Source organism: Myiozetetes cayanensis, unplaced genomic scaffold (assembly GCF_022539395.1).
Source record: "Myiozetetes cayanensis isolate MyiCay16 unplaced genomic scaffold, myiCay2020 scf13, whole genome shotgun sequence".
In the NCBI taxonomy this organism is placed as follows: Eukaryota; Metazoa; Chordata; class Aves; order Passeriformes; family Tyrannidae; genus Myiozetetes; species Myiozetetes cayanensis.
The window spans coordinates 2,272,852-2,290,661 of NW_026086937.1; the positions used below are offsets into that span (position 1 = coordinate 2,272,852).

The window sequence follows — 17,810 nt, forward strand, 5'->3', positions numbered from 1 at the left end:
TCAAGTTCCTAAGCATAAGGTGTAAAAAACCCAAAAAAACAAAACAAACAACCCAACAAAAAACAAAAACAAAAAAACCCAACAACAATAAAGGTAGAATTGACTTGTTTGTTAATCCTGCTTTCTGCTTTTGCTGTCTGCTGCTGTGTGGGACCTCACAGTGGAAAGAACGTGAAAAACTTTAAAAAGATGATTTTGACTCTTGTGATGTGGGGATGAGGATGGGGAGCAGTTCTTCTGCCTAACTTGTTCTTATTTGACTCTTGGAGCTTATATAAAATATTTCTGGCATGCTAAATGTGAGCTTTTAGGTTGTATTATTACAGTGTAACAGGACTGAATCTGAGCTAGCAGAAGCCTGATCAATAATTTCTTGCACTGTGCAGGTGTCTTGATGACATACATGTTCCTTTCAGTGTGATATGTGAGGTAATGGTTTGCATAATAGCAGTTTATGTGCCTGGGTTCTTCTGGCCTGCAGTAAAACTGCATCACTCAGGATTCCTTCTGACCCCCACCCCTTCTTTGTTCAGTTCTGTAGGCCCTTTCAGAGAAACAGGCAATTATAGTCAACTGTTCACTGGCTTTACTGACAGTGCCAGATCTGCAGAGTTATTTCATTGGAGACATTTGAATTTGAATCTGTAGCTGAAATGTTTTAAACTTTTCTCCTGGCAGACTTCTTGCTTGCTGTGCTGTTGATGTAATAGAGACCAAATTGCCATACAGACTATTGTGTTCTTAAACAAGAACACACTTCTTATGGCTATTTTTTCACCTGCAAATAACCTTTTCTTACCAGATTCCACAAAATTAGCAACAGTAGAACTGGATTTGCCGGTTGTGGTCCTGTTGCTATGCTCTCTACCTGATAATACTGATTTAGCACAGCATACAGGAGTCACCTCTCTTCACTGAGGAATTAAGTGAGGCTTGTTCTTGAAATACCCCTGTTTCTGAGGGCTGCAGCTGGGTGTTATGTAGTTTCTCATAAGTAATTATCAAAATATCTGTATATCTGTAGCAGTCACAAAGCAATTCCCAAAGCAGTAATACAAGGCCATCATATTGATTAGTTTTTAGAAATAATTGTGTGCACTCATTAGTCCTTCTGTCTCAAACGCCTTTTCCCACCCATTAAGCTCTTGTGAGCAAGAACTTCTTGCTTTTTTAGCTAGATCTCTTTTCCTGAATTGTTAAATATTGAATACTGTTGCTCTCTATCAAGCATTGAGTTATCCTGTAATGTTGATAAACACAGGTTCTCCTAAATTATTGTCTCGTCTCAACATAATTCCAGGAACCTGCCAGAAAAGAAGTGTGTCATCGTAGAATCACTGAGGAGTTTGGGTTGGAAAGGACCTTTAAAGATCATCTAGTCCAATAGGTCAACTGTATGCTGTATATACCTGAAAGTGGTTGCTCTGTATTAAGGTTCTAAATGTTCTTGAGGAGAACCTTGGTCCACATGTCTTTTAACTAAAAATTGTTTAAGGGCTTTTGTCTTAAGTTTTTGCTTGAACAATAGCACTTGACATTTGCCTCTGGAGGCAGGGCAGTGAGCCTTCCTGCCACACATCTGATGACTCTTTCTCTCTTGCCTTGCAGTGAATGATAGTGTCTAGAAAGGGTATGTCCCTTCAGGAGAGAGGTGCCAATGTCCAACCGGCCTAATAACAATCCAGGGGGGTCACTGCGACGTTCACAGAGGAACACTGCCGGGGCCCAGCCACAAGACGACGCAGTAGGAGGAAGGTATGACCCTCATCTCTCTGTGGTTTTTTTGGTGTTTGAAAGTAAAATCACTGTGGTTTAATTAGAGAATGATGTTTTCCACCCTGCAATCCAAGCACTGAAATTGGTGTGAAATCCTTTTTGCCCCTGAAATGCTCTTTGTGCTGTTACTGGGGGGGTAGAACCACGGGTAACTCACTGTCATACATGTTCAGCCAGAACAGCAGTGGTAGATCTGTGGGGGAAAGAAGTGTAACTGAGCTGTATTCCATAAATCACAGGTAGTAACAAATTCCTTCCCTGATAACAAAAGTATGTGGAGGGGGGTGACAGGAAGAGTCTGTTACTGGAAATCTGGGGAAATCTGCGTTCCTATTAAAGGAGACTGAGTAACTGGTACCACTCTGTTTCTTTTACACTGCATGTTAATCCTCTGCAGCTTTTGAAAAATTGAAGAAATCAAGGTTTGCCATCCTTTAATATGCCTGATCTAGTGGGCAAGTGGACCAGGTTGTATTTGTTCTGCAAGTGGTTGCCTCTACAATGCAGAATAAAGATCCTTAAAACTTTCCTGTGGATGCTTGTATAACTCTTACCACGAGCGAGTGAAGTCTGTATGGATAACTGTTTTATTTGTTAAAATACTAGTCTAATGAAGAAGGTTATGGCATGATGGTAGGCAACATCTGTCTATATTCTGCTCCCTCAGACATGTTACTGGTGCAGTTGTTTGAATGAATATGTGTACCTTGAGCTTGATTTTTGTGGGGATGAGAGTATTAAAATGTTGCAGGTCAGTGGGACTGTCGTGGTTTAACCCCAGGCAGCAGCCAGGCCCCAGGCAGCTGCTCACTCACTCCCCCAGCAGCAGGATCAGGGAAAGGTAAGAGGCCTGATCAGGAAGGGTAAAAGCCTGAAAACTTGTGAGTTGAGATAAAGACATTTTAGGGGGAGAAAGCAAAGGCTGCACACACAAGCAAAGAAAAGCAAATAGTTCATTCACTGCTTCCCAGGGGCAGGCAGTTCAGCCATCCCTGAGAGAGCAGGGCCCTGTCACACACAACAGTGACGTGGGAATACAAACACCATCACTCCACATGTGCCCCTTCCTCCTTTCTCCCCCCCACTTGAACATGATGCCAAAGATATGGAGTATCTCCCTCTGGTCAGTTTGGGTCACCTGTCCTGCCTGTGTCTCCTCCCAGCCTTCCAACTTCTTGCCAGTGGGGCAGTATGGAAAGGAGAAAAGGCCTTGGCTCTGTGTAAGCACTGCTCAGCAACAACAAAAACATCACGGTATTATCAACCCTGTGTTCCTCACAGACCCAAAACATAGCCCCATACTAGCCACTGGGAAGGAAATTACCCCAGCTGAAACCATCACAGGCACAAAAGAATGTTTTTGTTTTAAAGCACTGGGCTATAAGATTTAAGGAAGATGAGGGGTATGTCTTACTGGTGTAAAGTCTAAGTGAGAACAAGCTGAACAACTGTTGAACGGGTGGAGGCGGCCAACTGTTCTTCTGAGGAACTTCTGGGAGAATAATTCAATCTGAAAAATGCAGCTTCACTTTCTCTAAACTAGTCCACTGTGCAAATGGACAAGCAGACTGATAAACACAAGGATTCTCTCCTGGACTAATGTGGCATAAGGAGGGGGAAGCTGCTGCCTTATGCTGCTGATTATTTTGTAAGCTAGAATTGTTTTTGAAGAGTGTTTCTTTTAACTGAGGCATACTGAGCCTTTCCTTCCCTTCTGTCCATTCTGTGTTGTCTCTGAATCTCAGTGGATGTTTAAGGTAGATATTGCCCTACCAACTCTTTCCTTATACAGTGAGCTTGACCTGGGGTGAATCAACCTCTCCCTGGAATAAACAATTAGAGGCAAGGGGTGGGGATTCCTCTTCAGATAGCTACCACTAATTCAGATTTTATAGCAGAATGCCAGGGAGAAGCTGGACAGTGAGTCAGCCCAACTGAGCAATTTTAGGGGTAGCACTGTTCTCTTTCAGAAAAGTTGCTCCTGCATGTTTTGGTGCACTGTGATCTGTTACTTGTGCTGTCACACAAGGATTCAAGATGCAGTTGTCTCAAATGGCTCAACTTCTTCCACCCCTCAGCAAATCTGTGTGTCAGACTTTCCCGAGCAAGAGTGTATTGCACTCTTCAGCTGTGTTGGGCCTTTGTAAGAGCCAAAGCTCCTTGCTGAAGAGGATGGGAGAAGCTTGGAATCTGAGTCTCTTTAGAACAGACATCCCCTGCCTTTCTATCTCTGAACAAGCATTTTGGGCTGGCACAGCATATAAAAAGGCCTGGATAAAGCATGCTGGTTAATATAAAATTTACAATAATTAATAATCTTTCCCTGTCGTCAGTCTCTCTTCTTTGGGAAGCTGCTGGGCAGTGATGACCATGGTACAAGGACCGACGTCAGATCCATCTATCAGGTCCTTGGCAGTTTTGTCCATGGCATGGCAAGAGACAGGCTCTCAGATAACAGTTGCTTTTTTCCTGCCTGCCTGTCTTTACACACAAACCTCAGGGCTCATCCTTCACTGCATCTGCGTGCAGTGGGGTAGTGTGTTCCAGTTCTGCTGCTCAACAGGTTGTAGGAGGGTCTAGAGCTTACAGCTGGATGTGTCATCATACCTTGCTGTGCTCCAGTGACACACACTGCTTTGGCTGCTGCATTAAAAGAGATCTAAACAGAAAACCAACATACCTTGTCTTATGTAAGGGTTTTTTGGGGGGCTTCCTGAGATACTGAATTTATTTCCAGTCTTTTTTGCCTTTGTCATCTGTAAAGTGAAACTCTTCAGTTTCAGCTGTAAAATCACTTAAAATAGAATAAACAGACTGTGGAAGGACCAGTTTCAATAACATGTTCATGTTGTGCAAATAGCTGTGAACTTGGGATACATCTATGTTAGTATTTTAGTTGGAGCTGGGAACGTTCTGTTGAAACAAATCAGTCATCCTCACCTGCTGTGCTTTGGCTAACATCAGGGAATGGTCTTGGAGCACTTGAACTGGAATCTTTTTGGATGAAACTTGACTGAAAGTTATGCTTTATAAGAGCAGTTCATGTGTTCTGATCACTTGGGGTTTTAAACTGGTCTGCCAAGATAGTGGACATTGATCCTTGATGACAAGGGTCTTGCTTTACAGATTCTCTTCTGTTCTGCTGTACTACTTGTAGTTGTATAAACAGTATGAGATTTTATTCAGCTGCTTTATTAGATCCACGTGCTTCTTAAAAGAACCCAAACAAACAACAACAAACAACAGACCAATACCCAAAGATGAAAAATGCCTAAACCTCACACAAAACAGAAAAACTACTCTTGCAGAGCAAATTAGACAGTAATGGGAGTCTGTAGGGGGTTGTTGCTTCATGCCTAAAATTAGCCACAACGTTTGTAAGCAAAACTCAGGGGCCACACCTTCTGCAGTGTTGGAGGTTACTTCACTTTGGTCATAGATATGCAATCATAGCCCTTCGAGCAAGGACAAGTTTTGATACTGTCTGAACTTGCGTACTTGATTGCACTTCTGCTTTGTATAAATAGCTTTCTAAGTGTTGGAAATGCAACAGCTTTTCTCATCATGAGGCTTTTGTGTGGCTGAGCTGCTTGCCTTTTCAAAATACAAATGAAGTGACAAAAACCTGGAGAGTTTGTTAGTTTGGCACTCATAAATTCAGACTTAGATGTGAAGTCCAATAATCTAAGGTAAGTGAGTGCTAGTCTGGCCAGATGGCCTTGGAATAGCCTTAGAGTTGCCTCAATCTCTTTTGTGCTCTGACTGGAGTGAATGGGATAGACTTCATTTGAGAGAGGTATTAAAAAGAGAGAGGCAGGAGAACTGTAGTGCTGCCAAGCTGAAGTGCTATTGTGTGTCCTTCTATAGCCTTTGACACTTTTACAGATTAAGCCCTTTTTTTTTTTTAAACTTTGCTAATTGAACTTGCTGAGCAGCTACTGTCCACTTGCATAAAACCCTTGGAAATTCCAAACTTGTCTATGGTCTGTTCTAAAAGCAGAATCTCCCTCCTGCTGCATCTAATATTGACAGATTGGCTTCACCTGGAAGCACCAATGGAACCCCATTTTCCTCTAGGCTGGGCTTGTTTCATGTCACTGTAGCATCAGTACTTGTAGTCAAAATGAGCAGGGAAAGCCTGTAATGGTTTTCTGCTGGAGATTTACAGGCAGTTCCACTCTCAGCTCAGGAACTTGATAGGGGCTTCGAGTGTTTGATTTTTAGAGATGCATTTGTTTAAAAATACGAACAGTGATACTTGGCTCACACACAGCATAGAAAGATAGAGGCTGTTTATTTCTAATTTGTGCTGCAACAATGACGTGTGCTTTTCTCTAAAGAGGAAAGGGTTGTGTGTTTGACAGGAGAGATACAAACTGGTGAACTGGTGGAGTGTTGTTCCTCCCATGTACACACATAACCAGACTGGCCTTGGTGAAGCTGGACTAATGTGCTTCTTCACTCTCTGTTGTCAGCAGTGATGCTGAAATAACTTCTGTGCTTTGGATTGCTTTCAGCTCTTGTAGGTATTATAGTTCTTACTGGCTTTACTACCAGTTTGAAAAGTATTCAGTGTAATCCTCCTAATTTAGATTTACTGTTACGGTGGCACCTTCCTAACTGTGCCCCACGTCTGAAGTGTCTTTTGCAGCACCTTCCCCTGCAGGATGTCTCTGCAGGTTTGTAAGGAGGCAACAATGATACTGAAGTTTCCTTTGCAGCAGCAAACCCAAGAGGAGTGGGAAGCAGATGGCCTAATGTGAGCTTTCTTCCTAGGGGCAGGAGAAGGGGGTGGAAGGTACTCGCTGGCACTTCCTTAACTGTGTATCTACATTGTTGCCGTGTGTGCTGAAGAATCGTGCCCTTGTGGCTCAGCTCCCAGTGCTGCTGTGCTATTCACTGGGAATGGGAGCACTTTGGAAGTGGTATTGTGAGGCACACAATAAGATCTTTGCTGGAAGTGGTGCAGTTGACTGTTCCTTTCAGTTGGGATCAATGTTGCACTATATTGGTGTGGAGAGATGGAATTAGTCCCATATACTAGAACTTGTTACTAATACTGCAAGAATTATTAATATTTTATTAGTGGCATTAAGTGCCAGTGGTGCTTCTGTTTTAACCTGCATATGTTAGCCTTATGAAGTCTTTAGGAACAGCAGTATTTAAGTAGGTTATCAATTTGACATAAATGACTGCTACGCTGTTGAGTTGTGTATGAAAGTAGGATACTTCATAAACAAATGTTAATGATTTTTGGAATGTAATATATACATGTTGGCCTGTATATGGGATTGAAGGCTAAATGACAAATGAGATCCTTGTTGGCTGCAGGTAGGATGTTGTTATAAGCAGAGGAGATGCTTTTGTCAGTTATACTGCTTTTGTTCTGAACAGGGTTGGTTTTGGACCAGTCTTGGTAATATGTTAAACTGTTAAAAACTTACCTGAGACCTGTGAAAAACTAAATTTAATGTTTGTGTTGGTGGGGAAGACAGGTGGAGTATTTCTGAGGAGAGCAAATAGATGTTTTTCCAAAGCTTTTTCATCTGTGCTATTGGGGTTTTTTTTAAATCTCATTTTTAGCAGAAGTAAACAGGTGGTTAGGTTTTGCAGACTTAATATTTGGAAGCATTTAACAGCTCACACTCAGCTGCTGAGGAAAATGACTTAGATGAAACACTTTGTTTATTAACTAACTTCAAAAGGTCCTTTTTTTTTTAATATGCACAGAGTAACTCTTCGAGAACAGGTTCTGGTTGGTTCTTTATGATGGTTTTGCTCAGGGCTGACGTTTTCCACCATGTTGTTTATATAACACAGGGAGCTAAGTGGTGTTTGCTTGTCAACTTGTGGCTGTGTGTGTGTCTGAAGCTGAACGTGTTCCTGTGAATGACAGTGTGTGTCAGCAGACAGCTTTGCCCAGTTGAGTGCAGCCTTGGAGGGGTTTATGAAACTGTCTTTAAGTTGCAACACCTGAAGGTGCAGCAAGAGCTCAAGTCTTTCTGGACCTGCCCCTGAGAGCGGACAAGGACAAACAAGCTGATCAATACTTACCTTGTCATTTTTTGTCATTAATGAGGAACTGAGCCTCTCAAAATCCTTGTTGCTGGAATGTTGGTTTAAATGATGATTCTTAATGAATGATATATTAATGGAAAAACTAAAGAGCTTGTAATGGTAAGTTACAAGTGGAAAGCCTTGGATTGTGGACAAGAGTACAGGTAGTTTACAAGCTTAAAAAGAATCAGCCTTCCAGCTGCCCATGGATCTGTCATGGCCCTTGATTGTTCTCCAACCACTGCTCTTTGTGTCAAGCTTTACAGACTATTTCTTATGCTTTTGTATGTAAGTTTTTACTTTTTTAAGGAGAGCTTAAACAAGCTGTCACAACCTCAGTGTAAATTGGGACGATGATACTTGCTGGTTGGTGTATGGTTAAAGTTCTTTTACCTTAATCCTGCAGCCTCTCCAAGTTGTTTGGCTTCTTGCTATTGAATATAAACCATAGAGAAGTGGAATTAATGTTGTGTTCCTTTTAACTGACATGCTCCTGCATGCACAGTTGTGATTGTCTTGTGTACCTTTTCTCTGGAACACATGCAAGGTGAGTGATTAAACCCAGACTGAGAAGTGAGAGCACAGTAGGTCTTTAAAAATGAAATTAAAATACTTCTCATCCGTTATGAACTCCCTGTTTGCTGCATTTCTGGAGTAACCTTTCTGCTCAGTGTTTTTACTGACAGTTTCATGGATAAACAAAAAGAAAATGCAAGGACTCTGCCTGAGACAGCGTTCATGATCCCTAGGGTATGGTTGTAGCTTTATTAGTCCACAGAAATTGGATGTTGTTATGAAACCGTATTTGTAGAACTTGTAAGAATCTGAAGGGTTTAAAGGTGAAAGGGGAGGAGCCTGAAACGAGTGGAAACTCTTCAGTTCATGTTTTGCATTTAATGCTTTAGCAATATTTTAGTTGAAAAGATCTTCAGTTACTGTGGTCTGTGAATATCTAAAGCAAAACAAAAATCTTTAAGGGAAAATAACCTTTTAAAATACACTTCAGAATGAGTGAACTCCGATCAGTTTAGCTTACATAAAAAATGAGATTCCTGCCAAGTGTAAATTATGTAATAACGTCTGTTACTCCCATAATAAAAACACTTCAAGGGAAAATTAAATTTCACGCCTTAATCTTTTGTTGGGAAAAGGAAAATCCAAACACTAAGGATTGGGTGAAACATTCCCAAGTTTACCTTGATGGGAGTTTGCTATTGTGACCTAGAGATCCAACTATTTTGTGTCACTTGCTTTTGATAGTAAAAACTACTTCTTATGGGTATAGTAAATCAAAACAAATTACTTGAGTGTGGAGGAGATGCTGTTTATTTAATCCTTTCAGACTGTCATGCTCTTAGAAAGGTGAGCATGTGATTATCACCTGGGTGGTTGGACTTGGGGCTTCTTTTCTGTGGAGGTCTAAGTTGGTGTTGAAATCCTGCAGAGGACAGTGAGGCTTTCTGGTCAGTAGTAGAATTGGCTTTGCTTTTGCTTTTTTTTTTTTTTTTTGGAAAAAGCTGTTAGAAAGCTTGTGGAACTATTACTACTTCCACTTAGTCTGTTGGCCTAAATTTTGTGGTGTTTGGGGTCATGGGTGGGAGCAGGACCCTTAAACTGGAAGTGAGTGTTCTCCCCTTAGCATTCAGGTGTTTGCAGAGCTGAGCTCAGAGGAGTGGATAGCTGAGGGTTAATAACATAAAAACATATCATCAGGAGTTCTTCAGCTTTGAAACATGTCTGTGCAGCATTAGTACTAGACTAGTTTGAGGGTTCATAAAGGTTAGTGGTGCTTGAGGATTCTCTCTGGGTATGAAATGTGCAGTGGGTTTTTCTGGTGGCAGCTGAGTCCGAAGTGTGTTCTGTCCAGGGAAGTGCAAGTGAGATGCCCCTTGCCTCAGCAATTATTTATACTGCCCTGTTCTAAATGCTGATGAGCTCTTTTCTGAGCCTTGCAGGTGGTAATTCCGAGTGGCTTCAAAACTAAACGTGGAATGTGTGAAGATGTAACTTAAGTCTTAAATTTTATCCATGGTGTAGTGTTATCTTTGTCCTTCAGTCAGAGCTCATACAATGAACTGGTTTTTTTTGCATGCAGCTGAAGGCTGCTTGGAAGGCCTCTTGTAGCTTATCTGTGTGAAACTCATTCCTGTCTCTGACATCACAGGTTTCCTGTCTCATCTGACTGCCTTCATTGGTAGCATGTGTTCCCTCATTCCTCTTTCCTCAGCTGTTACCACACAGCTCTCAATCCTCTGAACTGGTGGATCTGCAGCCAGAAAATAACTGGTAGGGTTGAGCTTTCCTACCAAGTGGAACTGGCTGCATTTCTATTCTGAGCTCTATTCTGAGCACTCTGAGTTTTTTTTTAAACTGAAGAACAAAGATACAAACTCATAACTGTATAAAGACTTAATGCATGGAATGTTGAGGTAGATGAGTATATATCTATTTTTGAGATCTTTGACAGGTGCTCTAGTCATGTGCCTTGCTGTGCTAGCTTAATGCTTAAGTGAATAATTCAGTAATCTTGCAGATCAGAAAAATCTGAATTTATCTGCACAGCTCGGGAGTTAGATGATGTTTTATTCATTTAAAATGACTAAATGATTGTGTGCCTTACAAAACAGTTACTGGTAGTGATTTGCAACTGCAACAAGTGATTCTTTTGAAATGCTGCTTTAATATTGGGAGCTGATACGGAAAGGTTTGTAGCTGTAAATGAATATTTGTAAATGGCCCAAAAATAAACAATAATTCCACCTACAGGTCTGTATCTCTATCTTGGAATCCTGATAGCTTTCTGTTTTGACTTTCTGCTGACAGGTCACATTTAGGGCAGGCAAAACATAAGGCACATAGCCCTCCTGAGAGTAGAAAATCTATTTCAAAGACACCCAAAGTGCAGTCTAATACCACTTCTGAGCAGTCCAAGGGACACTTTTCTAAAAGGTAATTGCACTTCATATTCCTATGTTAACCAGTGTTATCTGCACTTCACAGCTGTGTGTAATGTGTCGAGTTGTAGAGTTCTTACACAACGTACGAGTAACAGATCTGAACTAATCGAGGTGTTGCATTCACTGGATTTATTTCAGTGTTTCAAATTCTGTTTCTGTTTTGTTTTTCTAATTCACCAACTAAGAGCATTCCATCAGCGATGGGGAGGAAACGATTTCTGCATAACTAGTCCTGGAATACTTGCAAGGTCTTTCTCCCATTCTTCTGCTTCATGGTGGGGGAAGATTGCCCAAGGAGTTTGGAGCAATGTGCAATGTGAATTGAAAGATGCAATAATCTAAAGTATGCCTGTGTTCAGAGTAATCATCTTGGTATTGCTTTGTCTGCTCTTCATACACTTCTGCTGTTTACACACTGGAACACTTTCTATCATGTAGAAGAGAACTTTGCCATTTCTGTGTGTGATTCACTACCCCAATTTCAAGATTGATGAGAAACTATCCTTTCATTAAGAGCCTTCCTTGAACTAGAATCCAGTTATGACTAGTTATGCATTACTGAACACTCCTTACTCTCTTGTGGAACTTACATTCTCAAACATTCAGATAACACCTTCATGGCTTGATTTTTGTTTGTTTGTTTGTTTTTAGAATCAGTTTGATGTATCAATATACGTAAAAAAGTAAAATCAATTCAAGTTATAATTTCCTCTTTAGAAGGCGGTGTACTGTGCTTTTATTTTGCAATTTATTTAGTTTTTATGCTAGCAGATATGTGCAGTTTGATTGTTCTCACATGAGCATGTTGTGGCTTTTTTTTTGTGTTCGTTTCAATGTTAACCTAATCAACAGTTGCCTTTTATTAGAGAATGATGACACTTTTCATGCAAAACTGTTACAAGTGTGAGGTTTGCTGAGTGCAGCACTAATGCTGTTCCTGCTTGCTTCTACAGAGGCTGTAGTTCATCTGCTGTTTTAATACCACAACAAGAAGATCCAGAGAGAGTCAACACTTCAGAAAAGCAAAAAACGGGGCAAGTGCCTAAGAAAGACAATTCCCGAGGAGTTAAACGCAGTGCTAGTCCAGATTACAGGAGGACCAATTCTCCCAGCTCTGCTAAAAAACCCAAAGCACTTCAACACACTGAAACTTCCCCGGAAACCAACAAGCCACACGCCAAGTCCAAGAGAAGACACTCAGACCAAGAACAGCCCAAGTCTACACAATTGCCATCAACAAGCAAGGCTCACACCAGAAAGGGTGGAGCTGCTGGGAGCTCCCGAAGTCAGAAAAGGAAAAGGACAGAGAATCTGTCTTGTATAAAGAGTGGGTCATCAGTTGAATCAACTGGCGCTGAAGAGAAGTCAGCAAAAGTCTCCAAGCTGGCTTCAAAATCGGTGACCTCAGCCAAAGCTGGGTGTAGCACCATCACTGATTCTTCTTCTTCAGCTTCCACCTCCTCCTCCTCTTCTGCTGTCGCCTCTGCTTCTTCTACTGCTCCTCAGGGTGCCAGAGTGAAACAGGGAAAGGACCAGAGTAAGGCCAGACGTTCCCGTTCCGCATCCAGCCCCAGCCCAAGGAGGAGTAGCAGGGACAAAGAACCCAGTAAAACAGGTGGCTCTTCAAAGTTTGACTGGGCCGCTCGATTCAGCCCCAAAGTCAGTCTGCCTAAAACAAAACTGTCCCTGCCAGGCTCTTCCAAGTCAGAGACATCAAAACCTGGACCTTCAGGACTACAGGCTAAGCTAGCAAGTAAGTTGTACTTTTGTGGAAGAATAAGCACGTGTGTTTTAAAATCGAGTCTTCTAAACACATACTTCTGTTTTCAAGCTTCTTGGGATCTTCCTGGTAACTTGTAGCGTGTTCTGCTGAGTTTTTAAGTAAAACTGTGACTGAGACAATTGACAGCCAAAGCAGATGATTTTAGTGCAGTCAGCGTTCTGTAAACTGAAGTCACTTCTCTGTCTTTCAAATTGATTTTAAAAATAAAATGTATGCAAAATAATTGAATGTTGTGATGGGGACATATACGTTATAAAACACTCTTGATTATATTTCTCTTGTCAGATTTTTGGTTTTTTCCCTCGTTTTCTTAAGCTTTCTGTCCCAAAGTGGGAATGATAACTGCTGGAAAACAAGCAGATCATATGTGGTTTCTTCTTTCAAACCTACCTTCCTAATTTTTCATTGCTGTGAGAATCTCTGATGTTACTCTAAGAACAGTCATCTTGTCAACCTGGTGTTCCTAGTGCTGGGGATGTCAGTCACTTTATCTTTGAGCTTCTCACAAAGGATATCTTCTTTCTGGTGCTGAATTTAAATAGCAGGTACCGTTCTTGGATGTGGTCTCTACCAAATACAGGCTGTTTCCAAGCAGAGCACCTGCTTGCTAGTACAGAGATATGCCTGGAGCTCTGCTGTCTTGAACAATTAGTATTTTTTTAAATGCATTATGCTGCCTTTGTGTACTGAATGATTTACTTCCAGCAGGTATTCTCTAAAATTTGGTGTGAGAAGTTGGATTCCTGAGCTTGCTTACAAAGTTCCTTCACAAAGGAACTGTGTGCATGAACCCCCCAGCCTGTTGTGCCTGTGGGTAATACTAATGCAGGAAATAGGTGGAATAAACAACAGCAACTGGTTGTCTTCCTGTATAATCAACAGAGGTCAATTAAATCTAACAGGTATGTTTTGGATAACTTACATGGCTGGAGGGTTGGTTCTGGAATGGCCTAACCTAAGAAACGAAGAGTGGCACTGGGGAAGTGGAGAGGACTGATTTGCTTTACAGCAAAGTTTGAGGGTTTTTTTCTATCTGCTCCATGGTTCAAGAATTTACTGGGTGATGAATTCCAGAATCAAAACTCTGAATTTGCCCAGGGTGGAATGAGGGGGAAGTGAGGAGGAGTCAGGCAACAACGGGAATGACCAGCAAGTTCTCAGTGAAGTCACAACAGGCAGCTTTGTAGCCCTGAAAGAAGAGCAACAGGGATGAGAGAATTTACCTTCAACAAGTGAACAACAAGAAGGTGAAGGTAGAGAGTAATTCATGTGATAAGTTACAAAACTTCAGCAAGGAGTACGAAGGGGAAGGGGGGGGATAGCACAACGTAAGGAGTGGGGGGTGTGTTCAGTACCTTGAAAAACAGTGTTGAGAATATGAGCCTATGCTATCTCCACAAAGACTGTTCTGAGAAAGCCAGTTTGGCTTCAACTTTCAGGTCATGGAAGAGCTAAAGCTATCTCTTGGAAAAAGCTAAACTGCAGTTCAACTAAAATGTTCAAGTGACACCACCAAGTTGGTGTATAAAATGTATAGAATGTCACTGCTAAGGGGCACAGAGCACAGTGAGAGATGTTTCTAGAAGCAGTAGAGGATCAGGTTATTTTATGTAGATGGCAGCCTACTTTGAGGTAGGGGAAAAGTGCTAACAGGTGATAGTAGGAAGCCTAAAATGTCTAATGCCTCTATATTTTACCATAGATTACAGCAAAACTTATTCCAATAAATATAATTAATCGTGGAAGAATATCACTAAGAGCTCAACTTTGAAGTGTTAAACTATGATACTTTCAAATAGGCTCAGTCTTTCAAATAGTGCTCTTTGCCAACAGGTTGAAATGATCTTGGAAGCAATCGTAAAGATTGTTAACTTAGCCCTTTAAAAAAAGAAAAAAAGCTTGTGTGACACCTTCAAAATACTGGGACAAATTTGAAGTATTTTAACAAAATACACATTTTGGATAATGCTGAGAAGTGTCATGAAAATATGAAGCCAATAAACCACCAGAGTTGTTTTTTAAGAAAGAATGGGCAAGTTCAAATTTATTTTCTGTAGCTGGCTGGCAGCCTTCGAGGATAAGGGAGCAGAATTAGATGACATCTGGCACAAATATTAACACCCCAAAGCTTTCTAAAGCAGCAAGACTTTAGAAAAGAGTGATCTGGGTGAAATTGGGGTGTACACCTTCTGCCTGCAAACATGTCCTTAGAAATCACAGTAATCCTATAGAGAAACTGAGAGCTTAGACTCAGTAGGCTTGTAGGTGTATATTATGAAATATGCTGGAAGAACTTTGAACTGGGGCTTGTAGGACTAGTGGGAGATAAGGAAAAAGCCCAACATTCTAGGGTGAAAAGTGGGAGGAGAGGGGAGATTATTCAGGCTACCATAAAGTCATGGAATGGTTTGGGTTGAAGGGATCTTAGAGGTCCTCTCGTTCCAACCCCTCTGGCACAGGCAGGGCCACCTTCCAGGCTGCTCCAAACCCCATCCAGTCAGTGGTGACTGTAAATGCAAGGCTGTTCCTTCTGGGTGTCACAGTTCAGGAAGTGCAAGCAGTGTCATTAGGTGTGATCTCTGAAGGTAAAACAAGGAGAGCTGACCTGACTGACTCTGCTGAAGAGAAGAATGAGGAGAAATGTGGTTGCCATCTTTGCAGGAGCTTTCCACGTGCTGCAGGAGAATACCCTGAGGTTTCTTGTCCAGTCCTCTCTGGATAATTAATAGGTGTTAAATCTAGACAAGGTGCCTTTCAGGGTGTTAGCTACACAGCATTCTCTGTACCTGAGCAGTGAGATCACTGAATAACAGCTGTACAGTATGTTGGAATAATAAAAACAGGCTAGATTCAGATTTTTCACATCTTTTGAGTAGCTGAATATTTCTTCATGGGGGGAGGGGGGCAAAAGAGGAAGAAAACAAGGTTTCTCATTTTGCTCTTTTGATTATTTTCACATCCCTTTCAATCTGTATATGTTGTAGGGGCTTTTTAAATGTTGCAAATTGGGTCATCTTACTGATTATGTAACAATATAAACCCAAGCTTAATTATGTTTCCATTATTAGGGAAATCTTTGCTGTCCTTTGTCTTGTGGCCTTTAAGTAGGAGGAAGCTGGAAACTGTGGCTGGGACAGTGCTGAGGGCAGGGGAACTGAGAAAAATCTCTCCCCAGTGCTGTCAGATTTGGGGGCTGGAGGGATTATTGGGATACACTGAAAAACCACATGAACATAAACACAGTGTGAATGGTATAGAATTCCTGGCTCTGAGGGATTTGACAGAGGTGAGAAGAAAAGAGTCTGAAAATAGCTCTGAATGAGTTTATTTGGGATTTTGGGTGATGGTTGTTGGAGCCTTGGAGTTGTGGAGTTGGGATTAAGGAAGTAGGATGGCTGGCTTGGAGATAGTTGCTGTAAATTGTGGTGATGGGCTGTGTGGGACCACAGTCAGGAGCTGGGGTGTCTGGGTTGGTCCTGAGGGAGGGTAATAGTGGAATATTAGAATGACAGGAGGCCACCTTACCTTCCACTGCCACAGCTCCTTCACCCCAGCTCAGTGAGGGAGGAGAGCAGGCCAGCACAGGAGCCAATCTGAAATCTAAACTTCCAATCCTAACCGGTAAATCTCTCCTAGTTACCTTTCTGAACTGCAAATAAAGGGATTTCTGGGTTATGAACTGGGAAAGTTTGACTAACTTCGTTTTGACTCGGGTAATACACTGACTCAAGTGATCACAGTGCAGCTGCATTCACAACTCGTTTCTCTCACACAGCAAAATATGCCTTTAAAAAAAGAGCTGATCAGGAAACACACTTAAATGTGAAGTTAGGATTTTTCTAGTTTGATTTCTGTTAGGCCGTGCTATTTCAGGTTTAGCCTGTTTGAGTCTATTTTCCTTCTGACTCATAAACATGAGTGTTTGGCATGCAAATAGGATGAGGTCAGGGCACAAGCAATAAATACATGCCTGTAGTTCTGAACTTTCCTTCTGAAGTTTTGGCAGGTGTTGAATATGAACTGCTTAAATGTAATTTTTGTTTATTGAAAGTCCATGTCTGTTCATAACTTCCTAAAACAGATCTCCTGATGATTTCTCCTTGGCTAAGGGAATTGGGTTAGAGATCACCTGGGTAAACCTGACACCCCCAAATCCACGGGCCCTGGTGGGATGCACCTCCAGGTGCTGAGAGAGCAGGCAGATGTTACTGCTAAGCCACGTTCCATCCTCTCTGGAAGGTTATGGAGAACAACAGAGGTGCCTGAGGACTGGAGGAAAGCCAGTGTCACTTCAGCCTTCAATAAGGGCAAGAAGAGGGACCCAGGAAAACTACAGGCTGGCCTCCCTCACCTCTGTCCCTGGAGAGAGGATGGAACAGCTCCTGCTGCGTGTCATCTCAAAGCATGTGAAGGAAAAGGTTATCATGGTAGTCAACATGGATTCACCAAGGGGAAAAATGCTTGGCCAGTCTGATAGTCGTCTGTGATGGCTGGGTAGATGAGGGGAGAGCAGTGCATGTTGTCTGCCTTGGCTTCAGCGAGACTTTTGATGCCGTCTCCCATAATATCCTCGTAGGTAGCACAGGAAGAGCGGGTGAGATGAGTGCCAGTGAACTGGACTGAGAACTGGCTGAATGGCAGAGTTCACAGGGTCGTGATCAGCGACACCGTGGCCAGCTGAAGGCCTGTAACTCACAGCATTCCCCAGGGGTCAGTGCAGGGCCCAGTCCTGCCCTGCTTGTTCATCAGTGACCTGGATGAAGTGTCAGAACGCACTCTCAGCAAGTTTGAAGAGGATACAAAAGAGGGAGCAGTGGCTGACACGGCAGAAGGCTGTGCTGCCATTCAGTGAGACACGGAGAGGTGGATGGAGAGAAACCATCTGAAGGTACAACAAAGGCAAGTGCAGGGCCCTGCACCTGGGGAGGTGCAACCCCAGGCACCAGTGCAGGTTGGGGGCTGAGCTGCTGGAGAGCAGCTCCGTGGAGAAGGAGCTGGGGGTCCTGGTGGACAACAAGCTGTCCATGAGCTGGCAGTGTGGTGTCCTTGTGGCCAAGAAGGCCGGTGCTGTCCTGGGGTGCATCAGGAAGAACACTGTCAGCAGGTCAAGAGGGATGATCCTGCCCCTTCTGCCTTCATGAGGACTTACTAGGAGTGCTGTGTCCAGTTCTGGGCCCCCCAGTTCAAGACAGACAAGGAACTGCTGAAAAGGGTTCAGTGGAGGGCTATGAAGAGGA

At 42.4% G+C, this 17,810-nt stretch overlaps 1 protein-coding gene across 6 annotated transcripts in view; it reads left to right on the plus strand.

Moving 5' to 3' along the window:
• Window positions 1-17,810, plus strand: part of TRIP12 (thyroid hormone receptor interactor 12) — a 77,177-nt gene that overhangs the window by 23,836 nt on the left and 35,531 nt on the right. For 4 of the 6 annotated variants that reach the window (XM_050307723.1, XM_050307726.1, XM_050307725.1 and 1 more), the window contains exons 2-4: window positions 1,609-1,755; window positions 10,657-10,782; window positions 11,744-12,543. In XM_050307723.1, the coding sequence (XP_050163680.1) occupies window positions 1,658-1,755; window positions 10,657-10,782; window positions 11,744-12,543 (1,024 nt within the window). In that variant the 5' untranslated portion in view covers window positions 1,609-1,657. The remainder of the gene's footprint in view (window positions 1-1,608; window positions 1,756-10,656; window positions 10,783-11,743; window positions 12,544-17,810) is intronic. The other 2 variants (XM_050307728.1, XM_050307729.1) reach the window with 1 other exon arrangement.